The 15,184-nt window shown below is 48.4% G+C and overlaps 1 protein-coding gene across 3 annotated transcripts; it reads left to right on the forward strand.

Moving 5' to 3' along the window:
• Positions 1-841: 841 nt before the first annotated feature.
• Positions 842-11,270, forward strand: Herpud1 (homocysteine inducible ER protein with ubiquitin like domain 1). Of its 3 annotated transcripts, none has more exons than XM_032887699.1 (8): positions 842-1,369; positions 4,064-4,141; positions 4,231-4,305; positions 5,515-5,645; positions 7,203-7,325; positions 7,608-7,958; positions 9,450-9,555; positions 10,525-11,270. In XM_032887699.1, exons 1-8 carry the CDS (start codon positions 929-931, stop codon positions 10,687-10,689), a joined length of 1,470 nt encoding a protein of 489 aa, XP_032743590.1. In that variant the 5' UTR covers positions 842-928; the 3' UTR covers positions 10,690-11,270. The 3 variants fall into 3 exon arrangements, with proteins under 3 accessions (XP_032743590.1, XP_032743592.1, XP_032743591.1); XM_032887700.1 differs by having other exon boundaries at positions 1,074-1,369; positions 4,234-4,305; XM_032887701.1 differs by lacking the exon at positions 10,525-11,270 and having other exon boundaries at positions 7,608-7,801; positions 9,450-9,643.
• Positions 11,271-15,184: the final 3,914 nt, after the last annotated feature.

Raw genomic sequence — 15,184 nt, forward strand, 5'->3', positions numbered from 1 at the left:
AAGACGTGCCAAGGACAGTTAGCAAACCTGCACAAGTTAGGAGAGTGGTACAAATAGATTCTCCCCCACAAAAGGAAGCAATGCTGACCTACACGCTGGTCTCGGACTTCCAGCCTCTACAGCTTCCAAACACATTTCTGTTGCTTGAGCCCCTGGTTTATGACACTTTCTCATGGTTGTGTTTCTCACAGAACCATCTCCAAACAGGCCCCTCCTATTACCCCCTCTGACCTCTGTAAGCTCCTGACATGGCTGAAAACCCGGGCATCCCAACAGGATCGGGACAAAGATGGGTCAGAGCAATGCCAGTTTTGTTTTTCAAGCTCAGAGGAAACACTGGAGCACCAACAACATTTGAGGCCTCTGGTCAGGTTTCCGGTTATCTGAGACCACGGCTGTACTTGTCTCAACCCCGGTTTAAAAGCAGATGTTGTTAGTTCATAAAAGATGACCCTTTCCAGTGTCTCCTAAAGGGCTTGTCAACCAAGAGGCACTTAGTGCCATTCATAATAAGGGGCATGTCCCACACTTGATGCATCATTAAAGACCAGAGCTGCAGGCAAATTGGAAAGTGGCCGAATCCTTCGTCCTCTTAGCTCAGAGCAACACAGCCCTGGTTTCTCTTCGCTTCTAAGGTATCACCTCAGCCTGGCTGGTTCATAAGGCTTCCCTGGATGCTAGGCAGCGGAGCCATCCGGGAAAATGCAAGCGGACAGACGTACGGTCAGGCGCATGGGGTCAGAAAGGGCGGAGGGCCGCTTTGTGAGGGAACAATTTGCAGAGCCTGCTGATCTGGGAGTCAGGCGAGCCGCCGGGCTCAGGCACCGCACGCACCCCGCGCTAGGGAGCCTGAACCCGACCAGCGCCCCAGAGGGCACCCTGACATGGCCGCCGAAGACCGGCTCCCGCGCCGCTGTCGGGACTCAGGATGACGCAACCACGGCGGGTTGCATCAGCCCGCACCCTCGCGCTTAGCCCGCCCCTCCGCCGCCTTTCCCCGGGCGCTGATTGGGCCACGTTGGGCACTGACCTCTGTCTCAGCCAATGGACGGCAGCCACAGAGAGCGCTATCTGCGGAATCCTGGCACGGGGCGCCCATAAAAGGTACCCGAGACGGGGGCGCGTGTCCCAAAGACACCAAGTGTCGTTGTGGGGTCGCAGACGGCTGCGTCGCCGCCCGTTCGGCATCCCTGAGCGCAGTCGAGCCTCCAGCGCCGCAGACATGGAGCCCGAGCCACAGCCCGAGCCGGTCACGCTGCTGGTGAAGAGCCCCAATCAGCGCCACCGCGACTTGGAGCTGAGTGGCGACCGCGGTTGGAGTGTGAGTCGCCTCAAGGCCCACCTGAGCCGAGTCTACCCCGAACGCCCGGTGAGTGGGACCCCGGGGTGCCACGCCTGAAAGGCTGCCTGAGCTCACCTGTCACAAGCCACAGGGCGCGGGTCTCCTTCCTGCCCGACCGTCCCGGGTGCCCCTCTGCTCGCTCCAGCGCCTGTCATCCCTTATGGGCCTCCACCCCTCCTCCCTTGCCCTCTTTACTTCACCTCCCCGTACACCTAACTCCCAAGACTGTCACACGTCTGCCCCACGTCCCTCTACCCACTCCTCATCCTCCCAGGTAGTGTACAGCCTTCGCCAAACCAGGGAAACAGTAATTTGACCTTAATGAGTCATTTCCCCATCCAAATCTCAGTGACCCTCCACAGACTACTAGGTGACTGGGTGTTCCCAGTTCCGCTTGCATCTGATGGGTAGAAATAAGAAAAGTAAATGTTGCCAGACGAGATTTCTGGGTGCACCGAAGACAGACGAGTCTATGTGCCAGCTTGGGCCATTAGCCAGAGGGTGGGGTGCGTGCCCAACTTCTGAAGGTCCCACACCCAGAGGCTAGACACGGTTCTTCTTCTGCACCCTTCCGTTGGCTGCCCCTCCCTGTCGCGCAGTACTTAGTCTTGGGGAGGAGCCCCCTTAACTTTCTAGCTAAGGATGACTGAGAAAGGAAGCCAGCAGCTGGCGTAGCCCTGAGTCTGATTTGACGACAACCATGGGTCAGTTAGGAGACTTTCTTGTTTTGTGGGGTTCCCTCTATCCTCTTTGGTAGACACGTCCGTCAACAGCTCCCTAGCCCCACCCACCCCTCCGGTCCCTGCCACGTGACGGAGGCTGTGCTCTGGACCTTCCTGTATTTACTTTGTTCTCTGATGTTATGTAAGTGTCCACGAGTGCAGTTGTGGCTCAAACAGGAGAGGGCAATCGGGTAGTTGCAGATGGGGACTTCGAACAGTGGCCTTTGAGCTCCAACCGGCAGTGGCGCGTGGGTTTCGGTTTGTTTTTGTTCCGCGTTGTCGGGAATGTCAACAAGACTTTTCCTTAAGAGTTGGCTAGGAACTTTATCACTTTGGGTGTAAGCTTCTAATCCTCTGGAACTGGTTGGGACAGTCTGCAGGATCTTCCGCGGCTGTTTTCAAGAAACCAGGTGTCCTTGATGAGAGATGGCAGTTAGTTGCATAAAATGATGCTCCTGTTATCGCTGGTTGCATCATTTGAAAAAGACTGTTTTGAGGCCTGTTTTCCTCGGGCGAGGAACATTGGGCCTCTTGGATTTGAAGACCTAAGGTGATAAATACAGGTCTCCTGGGTATACAAATCCGTACCTTAAAAAATACGGTGCGGGCGCAGTGGCGCGCTTCTGTGATCTCTCTCTGGAGAGACCAGGGCAGGAGGAGCAAGCATTGCAGACTGGGCTAGATACATGAGAGTCTCTCAGAAATTAAGGAAGAAAGCATGCTCATCTTTCTTTTTCTGTAGTAGTACCAATCAGTGGGTGATGATAATAGTTTATAATAGTTATTCGCTTAATATTTAATTTTCGAATTGGCCTTCCAGGTGAGAACAGAGCTTCAGTTTGGGTCTTTAGAAGAGGAAAACAGTTCAAACTGGCTTGCAACTGTGTGTGGTTTTTTTTGTTTTGTTTTGTTTTTGTTTTTTCTTGTTGCTGTTTTTACTATTTGCTGGTGGTTGGTTTCACATTGAGAATAGCATTATGCAAATTGTTGTGAACAGCATTTGTCAGTGAAGCGGCCAAACACTGCATCCAATATTCTTTTGTTTTAGGTGTGGTGTCAAAAAGTCCTTCCGGATGTTGATAAGCAGATGAAAGGTTTCGCTGTCCTTGTTTTGGATGGTTTGAGGCCAGGTTTCCTAACACAGGCTAGCCATAAACTATTGATCTTTCTGCTCCTACCTCTCAAGTGCTGGGCTTGTGAGCATGTGTCACCATGCGTTGGTGGGGACAATTTTCCTGGTCTTTTGGGGGGGAGGTGGCAGCATTTTGAGATAGGGGCTCTCTGGCCTCAAACTTCTGCCCGAGTGATCTTCATGCTGAGAGTCTAGTCTCGGGTTCAGTTGTTTGTTTGTTTGTTTGTTTGTTTGTTTCCCAGACTGGAAGGAACATCTTAATTCCAAGTTTGGCTTAATAGGTTATTCTGGTGTGCAGGCTGGTGATCTGCAGGGTGGTATCCATTCTTGGAGTCCATTGCTTTTAAGCAGATACTTTTAAAAATATGGCTTAAGAGAAACTTAAAAGTAGACTTTAGGAATGAGAATTACATCAAAGTATATGGACTCTATGTCTTTAAAGTCCCTGCTATAGAGGAGGACATGGGTTGGAATCTTGATTCTAGCAGCAGGTAACCTCGGGTGGCCTGGGCAAAGACTGACCAAAAGTAAATTGAATTTTCTCTGGTTTTAAAGTTCATTGCTGCCGAAGCCCTAAATCCAGTTTGTGTTTTAGTAGCAGAAAGCACAGTCTCTCTGAGTAAGAAGTAAGGTATGTGGTCGTAGTTCTTATGGACTAGGAGGTCATTTGCCTTCCAAATTTGAGATTAAACTCAAGCACTTACTAAAAAAAAAAGTTTTAAATATGAGAACTATTATTGTTATTGTTATTATTATTATTATTATTATTATCATTATTATTATGTTTTGAAAAGATCTTCCTGTGGTGTGGGAAAATACTTGTTGGGTTCTATGCTGACGTTTGCTTTTCTTTCCCTTTACGATCAGCGCCCAGAGGACCAGAGGTTAATTTATTCTGGGAAGCTGCTGTTGGATCACCAATGTCTCCAAGACTTGCTTCCAAAGGTATCTGTCATCCTTAGCTCTTGCCTTGGTGTGTGGTCAAGCTCTTGCAGTTGGAACTCAGGTCCTGAAGTGTCTCTTGTTCCATTCAGCAGGAAAAGCGACATGTTTTGCACCTCGTGTGCAATGTGAGGAGTCCCTCAAAAAAGCCAGAAGCCAGCACAAAGGTATGGTGCCTTTTCGTGATAACAGCTACCTGTGTCTCTGATTCCCAAGGGAGGGAGAAAGGAAGCTGAGTGAAACTTAAGATGTTATGGTGTTTCCCCCAAGGCATGCCAGAACTTAGAGGCTGTGTTCTCAGTAGAGCGAGGGTTGAGTGGTAACCCTCAGTGCTTACCACTGGGCATAGTGGAAAGCAGACTGCCATATGCATGCCGTGTGCAAAAGCAAAGTCACGCCTCTGACCTGAGGTCACCGTTTGCCCAGAATGGCACATGAAAGTGGTGTTTACAGAAATGAACACGTTTCTCTAAGGGACTTTATTTAAATTTTCAAGACAGGGTCTCTCTGTGTAGGTCTTTCTATGTACCCCCAGCTGTCCTGGAACTCACTCTGTAGATCAGGCCGACCTCAAACTCCCAAAGTCCTGCCTGACGTCTGCCTCCTGAGTACTGAGGTTAAAAGCATGTGTCACAACCACCTGGCTAGGAATATTAATTTTATAAAGAGTAGAGCCATAAACATATTTCCTATGGAAATTTCTGTCATGATTACTTGGGTAGGAATAGACCACAGTCTTTATTACATGATCTCTAAAGACTTTGGTTTGACAGTGAAACACATTTGCTCTTCTTCTCGACAACATCTGCTTATGTGAACACTACACCCCTTCTAGAGGGGTACTTGACTTACATTTGTAATTCACTTGTATTTCCTGCAACACGGAAATTTTCTTTGCTTTACGTTGCTGTCTAGTTATGGGTCACATTTGATTTCTAGACCTACTGGGTTCCACAACATACATGTTAGCATTAGTGGGAAGCTTTCTCAGTAGTGGTAGCTGTAGTCACAATATTTTCCTGAGACAACCGTAGTTATTCTTAGAGAAAAGCACAGATTATCCTTTTTATTTTGCGTGTGTGTGTGTGTGTATTGGTGTCTGTATAGAGAGTTTTTGCTAGGGCTCGAACCCAGGGCCTCATGCAGGCAAGGCAGAAGTCTACCACTGAGCTACCTTTCCTCAGCTCTAGCTTCTGTGTGTTCAGAATTGTTGCAATGAACAAATTCAGAATCTTCCTATGACATTGCACTTAATTTTGTCAGGCTGAGGGGCGGGGACAGGGACATCAGTCACTGGTGGCAAAATAATTCTCTTAGCCTGATTGCCAACAGTTGCATCGGGCTCTTTGTTCTGACATTTGTGTTACTCGCTTTAGAGTGCTGAGTCCACAGAGCAGCCGGACAACACTAGTCAGGCACAGTATCCTGGGGATTCTTCAAGCGATGGCTTACGGGAAAGGGAAGTCCTTCGGAACCTCCCTCCCTCCGGATGGGAGAACGTCTCTAGGTGAGTGTCCATGCAGAAAACAGTCCTACTTCATTTGTGTCAATTTAAAAATAAGGTGCGTTTAAGCTGGGCATCGTGGCGCATGCCTTTGATCCCAGCCCTCAGGAGGCAGAGGCAGGCAGATCTCTGTGTTGGAGGCCACCCTGGTCTACAGATCAAGTTCCAGGACATGCAGGGCTACACCGAGAAACCCTGTCTTGAAAAACGAATTGGTACAATGTGAGCTTCAGGACGTACAAGATGGCTTCAGTCTAAAGACCTCGTGGATTTTTTAATATTAGTCTCTTGGGGTATATTTTTAAAAGTAGGTATATGAGGCAAAAACACGGGTTGTTTAACCCGTAAATGGATGAACTTCCCTGTGGTTCCCAGTTGACCAGTCCTGTCCCTGTGGCGTAAGTTACAGTGTTCAAAAGCTATAATCTGTGACGAGATCTGAGGATAAAGGTGAGGCAGAGCTTAACGATCAAATGCAAATAAACAAGTTGTTTTATTTTTTCCTCTTGGAGACTTTACTTCCATAAATGAAACAAGTTTTTGAGGTGCATCATTTGATTCAGGGATAAGAAGGAATAAGTATTATAATAACTTAAACCACAGGTCAGGAACGTTCTGGCCCAACACAAGATGGTTTATTGTTCTGGACATCCTTCTTGTGATGTCTTTTTAGGAGCAGAAGCATTTATTTCTATGCGGTTTGTATTTTATCAGTCGTATCGAGGTTTCTTGGTTCCTAACTGGTAAGGAATGTAACAGGTTCTAGACTGTGGGGCTTCCTCCTTCTCGTGCCCTCCTCTGACCTGTCCTAATTGATTAAGACTTGCGCAGCCTGCCAGGCAGTGGGGGCACACGCCTTTAGTCCTAGAATCCAGGAGGCAGAAGCAGGCAGATCTCTGAGTTGGAGGCCAGTCTGGTCTACAGATGGAGTCCAGGACAACCAGGGCTGCACAGAGAAAAGGGAGTGGGAGGGAGAGGGCACAGCCCTTAGCTTCTCATATGCCTGCTCCCGGCAAGCGAAGGCTGTTGCTTGCCTGAAGAAGCAGGTCTGGCACGGCACAAATGTGTCCGAGAGTCCAGCCTGCTCCTTTGGCTTGTGAGCTCCTGCAACAACCTGTGTGAGGGACCAGATGAGCTGCAAACACAGGGAGGGTTGTCACGGCACTCAGAACTGCCACAGTGTGGATTCTTACCTGGGGTCTGGGACGACAGAGTTCTTTCAGGATGGACTTGGCAATGTGGTTTGAGCACTCCCCTCTAAAGCACGATCCGTGGATTTAACCCCGAGTGAGGCTTGAGAGGGAAAGCATTAGCCTGTTAGCACAGCTGTGCAGAAAGCATGCAGACTCCCCCTGCCGGGGCAGGACGGAGCTCATGTTTCCCATGGGATCTGATGAGCCACGGTGCTGCTGTCCTCGACATATAGGATACATCATAGAGTTGACTATTGTGACGTCTGTCCTGTCTCTTTGACTATTTATTATTGCTGATTATAATTTAGTATCAAGGTCATCGTCCCCAACCAACTCAAAATGCTCTTTCGTTTGACCCTGCGTACAGGCCTGAAGCCGTCCAGCAGACTTTCCAAGGCCTCGGACCCGGCTTCTCTGGCTACACCACCTATGGGTGGCTGCAGCTCTCCTGGTTCCAGCAGATCTATGCAAGACAGTACTACATGCAGTAGTGAGTCTTACTCCGGCTGTGGGTGGGGGATGGAGAGATGGGTGTGTCTTCCTGACTCCTAGAGCCCTGTTCTTTGTGGTCCGGGATGTAGTAGGGTGGAAATGATAGCAGCTTCAAGACTTGGGTATTGATGTAGAATTATTTCCGGATAAGCTTTGCCATAGAGCTCTCCTCAGAAAAAGACGTTTTATAGATGTGATGTTTAGTGCTGCCTAGCTTGCGGAGAGAGCCCGGTCTCCATGGCGCCCTGCCTTCAGCCGCGTCTGCTTGTTTTCCTTTTAGCTTGGCTGCCACTGCTGCTTCAGGAGCTTTTGGCCCTACACCAAGTGCACAAGAAATACCTGTGGTCTCTACACCGGCTCCCACCCCTATACACAACCAGTTTCCGGCAGAAAACCAGCCGGCCAATCAGAATGCAGCCGCTCAAGCGGTTGTTAATCCCGGAGCCAATCAGAATTTGCGGATGAATGCACAAGGCGGCCCTCTGGTGGAAGAAGATGACGAGATAAACCGAGACTGGTTGGATTGGACCTACTCAGCAGCGACATTTTCCGTTTTCCTCAGCATTCTTTACTTCTACTCCTCCCTGAGCAGATTCCTCATGGTCATGGGCGCCACCGTAGTCATGTACCTGTAAGCAGATGGCTTCTCTTTTTACCTTTACGGAAAGTGACACTATATTGTCACTTGAGGACAGATATTTTCTTCCAGTCTGTGGTCCTTAAAGGGGGTGTACTTAAATTTTATCATTCCGGCACTTTCGTTTCAAGGAATGCAAACACAGAGTGCAGAAATCCCAGGTTAGCAAAAGAAGAATATTTTCATCGTCTGCATCAGTGGATAAATGACCGATCAGGCTCATGGGCTCATGATGTAACAGTACAGAGCCGTCCTGAAGCATAAGAGGTTGTATTTATCTCCAGAAGGACAGATGGTTTTTATCAGGCTGTAGCTGCCTTTGCAGGACAAAGTTCAGACAGTGTCGTCACAGCCACGAAGGGCCAGTGACCTTTACACACTTTGTGTTTGCTCCAGCCGCCAACTGGAGGTAATTCTGCATCTTACCCCAGAGGACATTTGACAGTATCTGAAGGATGTCGGAGCGAGAGGGCTGGTCTGTGGTTGAGTAGGGTAGGAAGGGATGCTTCAGAGTTTCCAGCAGTGTGCAGGGGAGCTCATCTCGAGGATGCAGCCCAAGAAAGCTTGGCCTAGAGGGCCCATTCTGGTTAGAATGCAAGGAAGGAAGTTTTCCTTTGCAGTGAAACTTATGGGTCCTATTTTCGTCTTTTAACATGTAAGAAGCACAAGCATTCTTCATATTTCGTCTTGAAAGTTGAATTTTGTTAGATTTTTTTTTTCCAGTTAAAGGCTTTTATCAAACATTTCTATCTCTAGAATCAAATATTTCTGTGACCAAATTGAGGTTGTTATTATATATACTTATATATGTATATATGTGGGTGTAATCATATATGTGTGTGTATATATGTATGTATATGTGTACACATACATATGTATATATAATCATATATATATATGATTACAGCAGCTTTATATATGATTATATTTCCCATTTCTGTTGTTTGGTTTGCTCTGATTCTGTGGTGCTGAAGTAGAACCCTAGGCCATTTCTCTCCACGCAAGCAGGCACTTTCCACTCAATTATAGTTTCGGCTTGTTTTTTTTTTTTTTTTTGTTTTGTTTTTTTTTTTTTTTTTTTTTTTATTTTTTGTTTTGAGACAGGGTCTTGCAGAGTTGACCAGTGGCATTGGCCTCACTCTGTAGCCAAGGCAGGCTTTGAACTTTGGTTTCTTCCTTAGCCTCCCAGGGGGCTGGGATTATGGGATTACTGGGCCCCATGCCATGATACCCTGGCTCCACTGAGGTTTTCAAGTGCCAGGCGTAATTCGTATCAGCAAGCATTTATTAGCACCCACCGCATCCAGTTATCTATTGCCAGGAAATGAGACACGCACCCTGCTTTTAAGGACCAGAGGCCTGAGAGAATCTAGGGACTGACAGGCTTCTGTGAAGTGGTATCGCCTAAGCGTTGGGGCCTTAAGAGTCTCGTGTGAATCCCACGGCAACTTGGCTGAGTGGTGCCTATTTGTCCTTTCTTCACAGGCACCACGTCGGGTGGTTTCCATTCAGACAGAGGCCAGTTCAGAACTTCCCGGATGACGGTCCTCCTCAGGAAGCTGCCAACCAGGACCCCAACAATAACCTCCAGGTACAGGCCTCACTGCCCTGCCTGCTCCAGTGCTGAGCGTCAGCCTTGGGAACTAGTGTTTTGCCGTGTGTAAGGCTAAGCGTTTTATGGATAAGAATTGTTCTCGGGGTTGGGGATTTAGCTCAGTGGTAGAGCGCTTGCTAATCTTTAGAAGTGTTTAAAAATCCATTAATTCTAAAGAGGAAGCATGTGTGGAAAGGTGTGAGGAGACACACTTCTGGTTCGCCCGTCTCTGGTTGCATTAGGCCAAACCATGTGGAGCGGCAGCTGTGGGTAGCAATTGTACGAAAGCATTTGAAAGGTCAGAAGCCCGGTGCTGGCATATTTTAACTGTTGCCAACCCACAGGCTTCGTCTCTCGCTGCACTGCAGCTGTGGGCCAATCACAGGCTTCGTCTCTCTTGGCACTACTGCTGTGGCCAATCACTGGAGACTTTGAATATTCTTTATAAGCACATGGCAGTTGGGAGTTTTGCGTATGCAATGATGGGGGGGGTCGACCCACATTTTGAGAATAAGAGAGATGTAACAGTGCGCTTAACTTTGGAAACTGCTGGTGGATTTTTATTCTGATGGACCGGGTACATAACCGTGCCTCAGAATAGGTTTTCTTCACCCGGCAGATTAGTGCATAATCTTGAAGGATGTACTTTATAACAGAGATCGCCACTATAGTCTGGTTTTAGAACACTGAGTTGCCAGGTTGGTTTCTTAGCTCAGGGCACCGCCCAAATTAGAGGACTGGTTAGCTTGTGGCAAAGTTAATTACTATTTGATAGTAACCGGAGGTCACTTCCTCTGACACTGGCCAAGAGGAATGTTCGGAACTATGGGAGGTCAACTGCAGAAGTGCTGTAGACCCCGAGAGGTACCTTCTGCACTCGTCCCTCACCAGGCTCTATCCTGACCTGACTTGACGATAGGCGTTCCTCTAGACTCTAATCATTTATCTCATTGTCTTTGCCTGTAGGGAGGTATGGACCCTGAAATGGAAGACCCCAACCGCCTCCCCGCAGGCCGTGAAGTGCTGGACCCTGAGCACACCAGCCCCTCGTTCATGAGCACAGCATGGCTCGTCTTCAAGACTTTCTTTGCCTCTCTCCTTCCGGAAGGCCCACCAGCCCTAGCAAACTGATGGCCCCTGTGCTCTGTTGCTGGAGGCTTTCACAGCTTGGACTGGCTCGTCCCCTGGCGTGGACTCGAGAGAGTCACTGAAAACCCACAGGATGACGATGTGCTTCTGTGCCAAGCAAAAGCACAAACTAAGACATGAAGCCGTGGTACAAACTGAACAGGGCCCCTCATGTCGTTATTCTGAAGAGCTTTAATGTATACTGTATGTAGTCTCATAGGCACTGTAAACAGAAGGCCCAGGGTCGCATGTTCTGCCTGAGCACCTCCCCAGACGTGTGTGCATGTGTGCCGTACATGGAAGTCATAGACGTGTGTGCATGTGTGCTCTACATGGAAGTCATAGATGCAGAAACGGTTCTGCTGGTTCGATTTGATTCCTGTTGGAATGTTGCAATTACACTAAGTGTACTACTTTATATAATCAGTGACTTGCTAGACATGTTAGCAGGACTTTTCTAGGAGAGACTTATTGTATCATTGCTTTTTAAAACGCAGTGCTTACTTACTGAGGGCGGCGACTTGGCACAGGTAAAGCCTTTGCCGGGTTTTCTGTTCAATAAAGTTTTGCTATGAACGACTGTGGCAGGGACTCCCACTGTCCTGGCAAGCTTGCTGTGTCTTTTGTCACTGGAGACTCAATAGTTGAGCTGCGAATCCTTAAGTAACCCAAACACTTCTTCTCCTAAAGGGCTGTTTGTTCCAGGGAGGAGGCAGTGAGACTGCAGAAGCTCTTGGTGACTAGGCCTGTGCCTGGGGATGGCCCCGTATCCTACCTAAATGTCACTAGTGTAGGAACCCTTCAAGATTAGATCCTCCAAATTCAAGGTACTCGGCCTAATTATTTCTTAAGAAACTTCGCTTTCAGCTGAGAAAGGAGTGGATGAGCCCAGAGGTTTTTAGTCACCAACTTAAGTTCCCCATAAGGAATTTAAAGCTGATTCTGCCCTGAAGGCAATCCTTACGCCTGGGCAACTAGAGGCAAAGACTGCCAGAAACCAAGCCCAGAGTCTCGTCTCACATGAGTTCTCTGGTGTTCTCTGGATGTGAGAGATGAGGCTGTGGTGGCAGAAATCCAAAGCGGGCTAGCCTGGGGTTCTTTTGGGCACCCACTAAGCAGAGATTCTGATTCAGTGCTCTGGCCACAAGGGGTTAGGCAGGGCTCTATCTGGTTGACAAGAACATGGACCTAAAAGTCTCTACCAGAGGAAACAAATTTCTGGGGCTGCCTTCATACAGGGAATGGTCCCTAATGCTTCTGGAGTCTGCAGTGTTAGAGGGGACTTTTCAAGTATCAATTCCTCATGAGAATGTGTCTATGATAAGGTCCCATGCCAGTGGTCCTCACCCCCTGCTAAATTCCTTTCTCAGTCTGCACCTAAGCCCTCATGCAAATTCCCTGTGACGAAGCACCCACTGACCCACTTCAAAGATAGCCCTGCATGACATGCAGGCAGCACTCGGAAAAGGACAGCTACTGGCACCTTATCCTTCCCCCGCTACCCCCTTCTCAACCATTCCAGAGAGATGGCAGCGGTATGTGTATGTATAGGGAGCTCTTTCTTGTGGGCATAACTTTAGGTAATGGAAGAGATAGCCAGAGCTGCCAGTGTATACTGATCAGACCTTGTTCATAATTACACTGCGGTGTATACTAATTACATTGTGGCATATGCCAATTCTGTACATGCTGGTCATGGGCTGAGGCTGGTGGTTTAGCTGGTTGGGCAAAGACACTGAAGAAACATGATTGAGAAGCTGGCGACAGGAGATGTGGAAAGAAGCATGTAGGTGGACCTCTGAACAGGCAGATATACCTTGGTATCTGTCCTATGTAAATTCTCACTAAGGAAGAAGTGAGCTCCACAGAAAGACTTATAGAAAGTGAACAGCGGGGCTTGTTTGGATACCAGCCAGCCTCCTTCCCTCACCCCTCCTCCACCGTTGTCCTACTTGTTCATGAACAAAGTGTCAGGGTGACGGGGATGGAGGTCTTGCCTAGATTCAATAGCATGAACTCTTCTACTAATGGTGAACCTACTCATGGCCACCACTGAGCGTTCAGTCTGCCGGTCACAAGGATGGTTATCAAGTCCTTTGTTTCTGCGTGTGGAGAGCGGTCTTCTCTCTGCACGGTGTTTCCTGCCCATGCTGTACTGTCGTCAAGGTGTCCTATGCAGCATCACTTCTGATAAGGACCTCCTCGTCAGCACATGCAGGGGGCAGTGGGTCGACACTCAGTGGGATTTGCTGCCTTATCCTGTTCACCACACTGGACCAAATAGTGTTCACTAAAACATAGCCACACCGAGTCTGTGAAGGTGACCTATTCAGAAATGGAGCATAAACAGAGACAATCTAAGATGAAGTCATACTAGCCAGCCTTCTAGGAGCCGGAAAATCTGTACACTGAGGGAGGACCGTCTTATGAAGACAAAGACTGGGCTTACACTGCCAAGTATCGCCGGGGCCATCAGAAGCCAGAAGAAGCAAGAAGTAATCTTCCATGGAGATTTCAGGCATGAACCAATTTCAGGCTATTTCACACTCATCCCCTAAACTGTGAGGACAAGTGCCTATGTCGTATGTCAATGGCTCGAGGTTATTTGTTATGGAAGGCTGAAGAAACAGCCTGTATTCGGAAGTAGCTGTGGAATGGCCTTCTGAGGACTCAGTTACAGCACCACCATGTGGCAATGCCTTGCAAAATGGGGACAGCATCCACTAAGGGATTGTTGTGTATGCAATCAGCCAGGATTGAGAGTGGCTTTGCCTTCCTAGTGAAACCTTTGCGCCTTGGCCCAACATCTAGAGGGCATAGGTCATATGGAGTATATAAGAGTCCTAGGACTCCCAAAGAACCTCAAGACCCAAACCAGTTGGCCTAAAGACATCCTTGAATTCGGGAGGCTTGGGGTCCGAAGGTGCTCCTAACTCGGGGTTCTGATGGAAAATCCATTCTGGACTTAGCAACCCGATGCTCTCTGGCTAAGTAGCTATACCACTCCCCTTTCTAGCCACACCGTCACCTGGCCCAATCCCTTCTTTCTGTGCCTCTGCACCTTCATATTGCCTTATAAGGATACCAGCCATTGAATCTAAAACGGAAAATGCCCCATCTCCATAAAAGCACATTCTGAGGTTCTGGATGGACACAGATTGGTGGGTGATAGGTTCAGAGTCTGTTTCCCCCTAATTTTCATGGTGAAAATGATCTCCAAATTCATATACTGATGGTCTTTGGGGGTGACACCTTTGGAAAGTAGAATTAGCTGCGGTCATGAGAGTGGGGCCTTCTTGATGGGGTTTGTGGCTTTCGGAAGTAGCTCCCCAGTTCTGCCCATATGAGGGTCCTCCTGGCCAGGTGCTGGCACCTTGACATCGAGACCCCTCACTTGCTGAACTGTGAGCTACAAATCTCTCTGTTCTGCACAAACTCTCAGGCTGTAGCATTCCGTTATAGCAACAGAAACATCCCACCACAGGAGCAATCTAATTAATCACAACAGAGAGTGGTTAACCTGAATGCCAAGCAGGACATGGCCTGGCTGCTTGGGGACCCCTGTGCCTCTGCAGTGACAAGAAGGAAGCTACCCCATTGACTGGAGTAATCGATTCTGATGATTGAGAGGGAATTGGGCTGCTTGGCGGAAGTAGAAGGGAAGGTGAGATGCGGAAGCCATGTTTCAGTGCTGTCTCCCTTCCAAAGGGGCCATCGCATCTCAGTTCAGGCAGGACTGAGAAAGAAGTACCGTATCCCCTCAACAGTGAGTGAAGCCCCCATGGCCATGGTGCTCCTGCAGCACAATGGAAGGTGGAGGATGGAGATGAAAGTGCAGTCATGTGACCAGCTTCCTGTGAGCAACGCCGTTGTCAAGTGTACACCTGTTTTGTTGTGCATAGCTGGTGACAACTTGTGGGTGACACTTCCACGTCTCTCTGTTCCCCTCCCGCTCTTACCCTTTATCATTTAACATAAGATACTAATTAATACTTGTGATTTATGTCCCAGAATCTAAGTTCCAGGTCCTAAGGGAACGAAGCAGCCATTTCCAGGGACTTCGAGTGTCCTTCTGTGGAGAAGGTCTGTGTGTTTCCACTGCTCAAGGAATAACTGTCATTCTGATGGAAGTGGGATTTTTTCCCCCTATGGAGGTTAAGGATGGCCTAAGCAGATGTGCATGGGTGTCCAGTTGACACAAGAGAACTGCACTGCTCCAACCCAGCCTGGCTAGTCCAGGTCTCCAAACACATAAACAGTGTGTTCTGACTTGTATGCATAGAGTTCTTAGTGCCTTAGAATCAAGGGTGCCCGCCCCCTCCTCAACCTGGGAAGGCCCATTCAATTAATTCATGGACGTGAGGTCTCCTCAGAGAAATTAGGCTGCAGCCTTAGCTCCTTCCTAAGGTTCCTTCATGGTAGACCTGCCCAGCCATGAGCACAAAAGCCCATGACAACAATGCGCACACATCCCAACTGCTTCCGCTTCTCTGGCAGT

The sequence above is a fragment of the Rattus rattus genome, chromosome 17 (assembly GCF_011064425.1).
Source record: "Rattus rattus isolate New Zealand chromosome 17, Rrattus_CSIRO_v1, whole genome shotgun sequence".
Classification (NCBI taxonomy): Eukaryota; Metazoa; Chordata; class Mammalia; order Rodentia; family Muridae; genus Rattus; species Rattus rattus.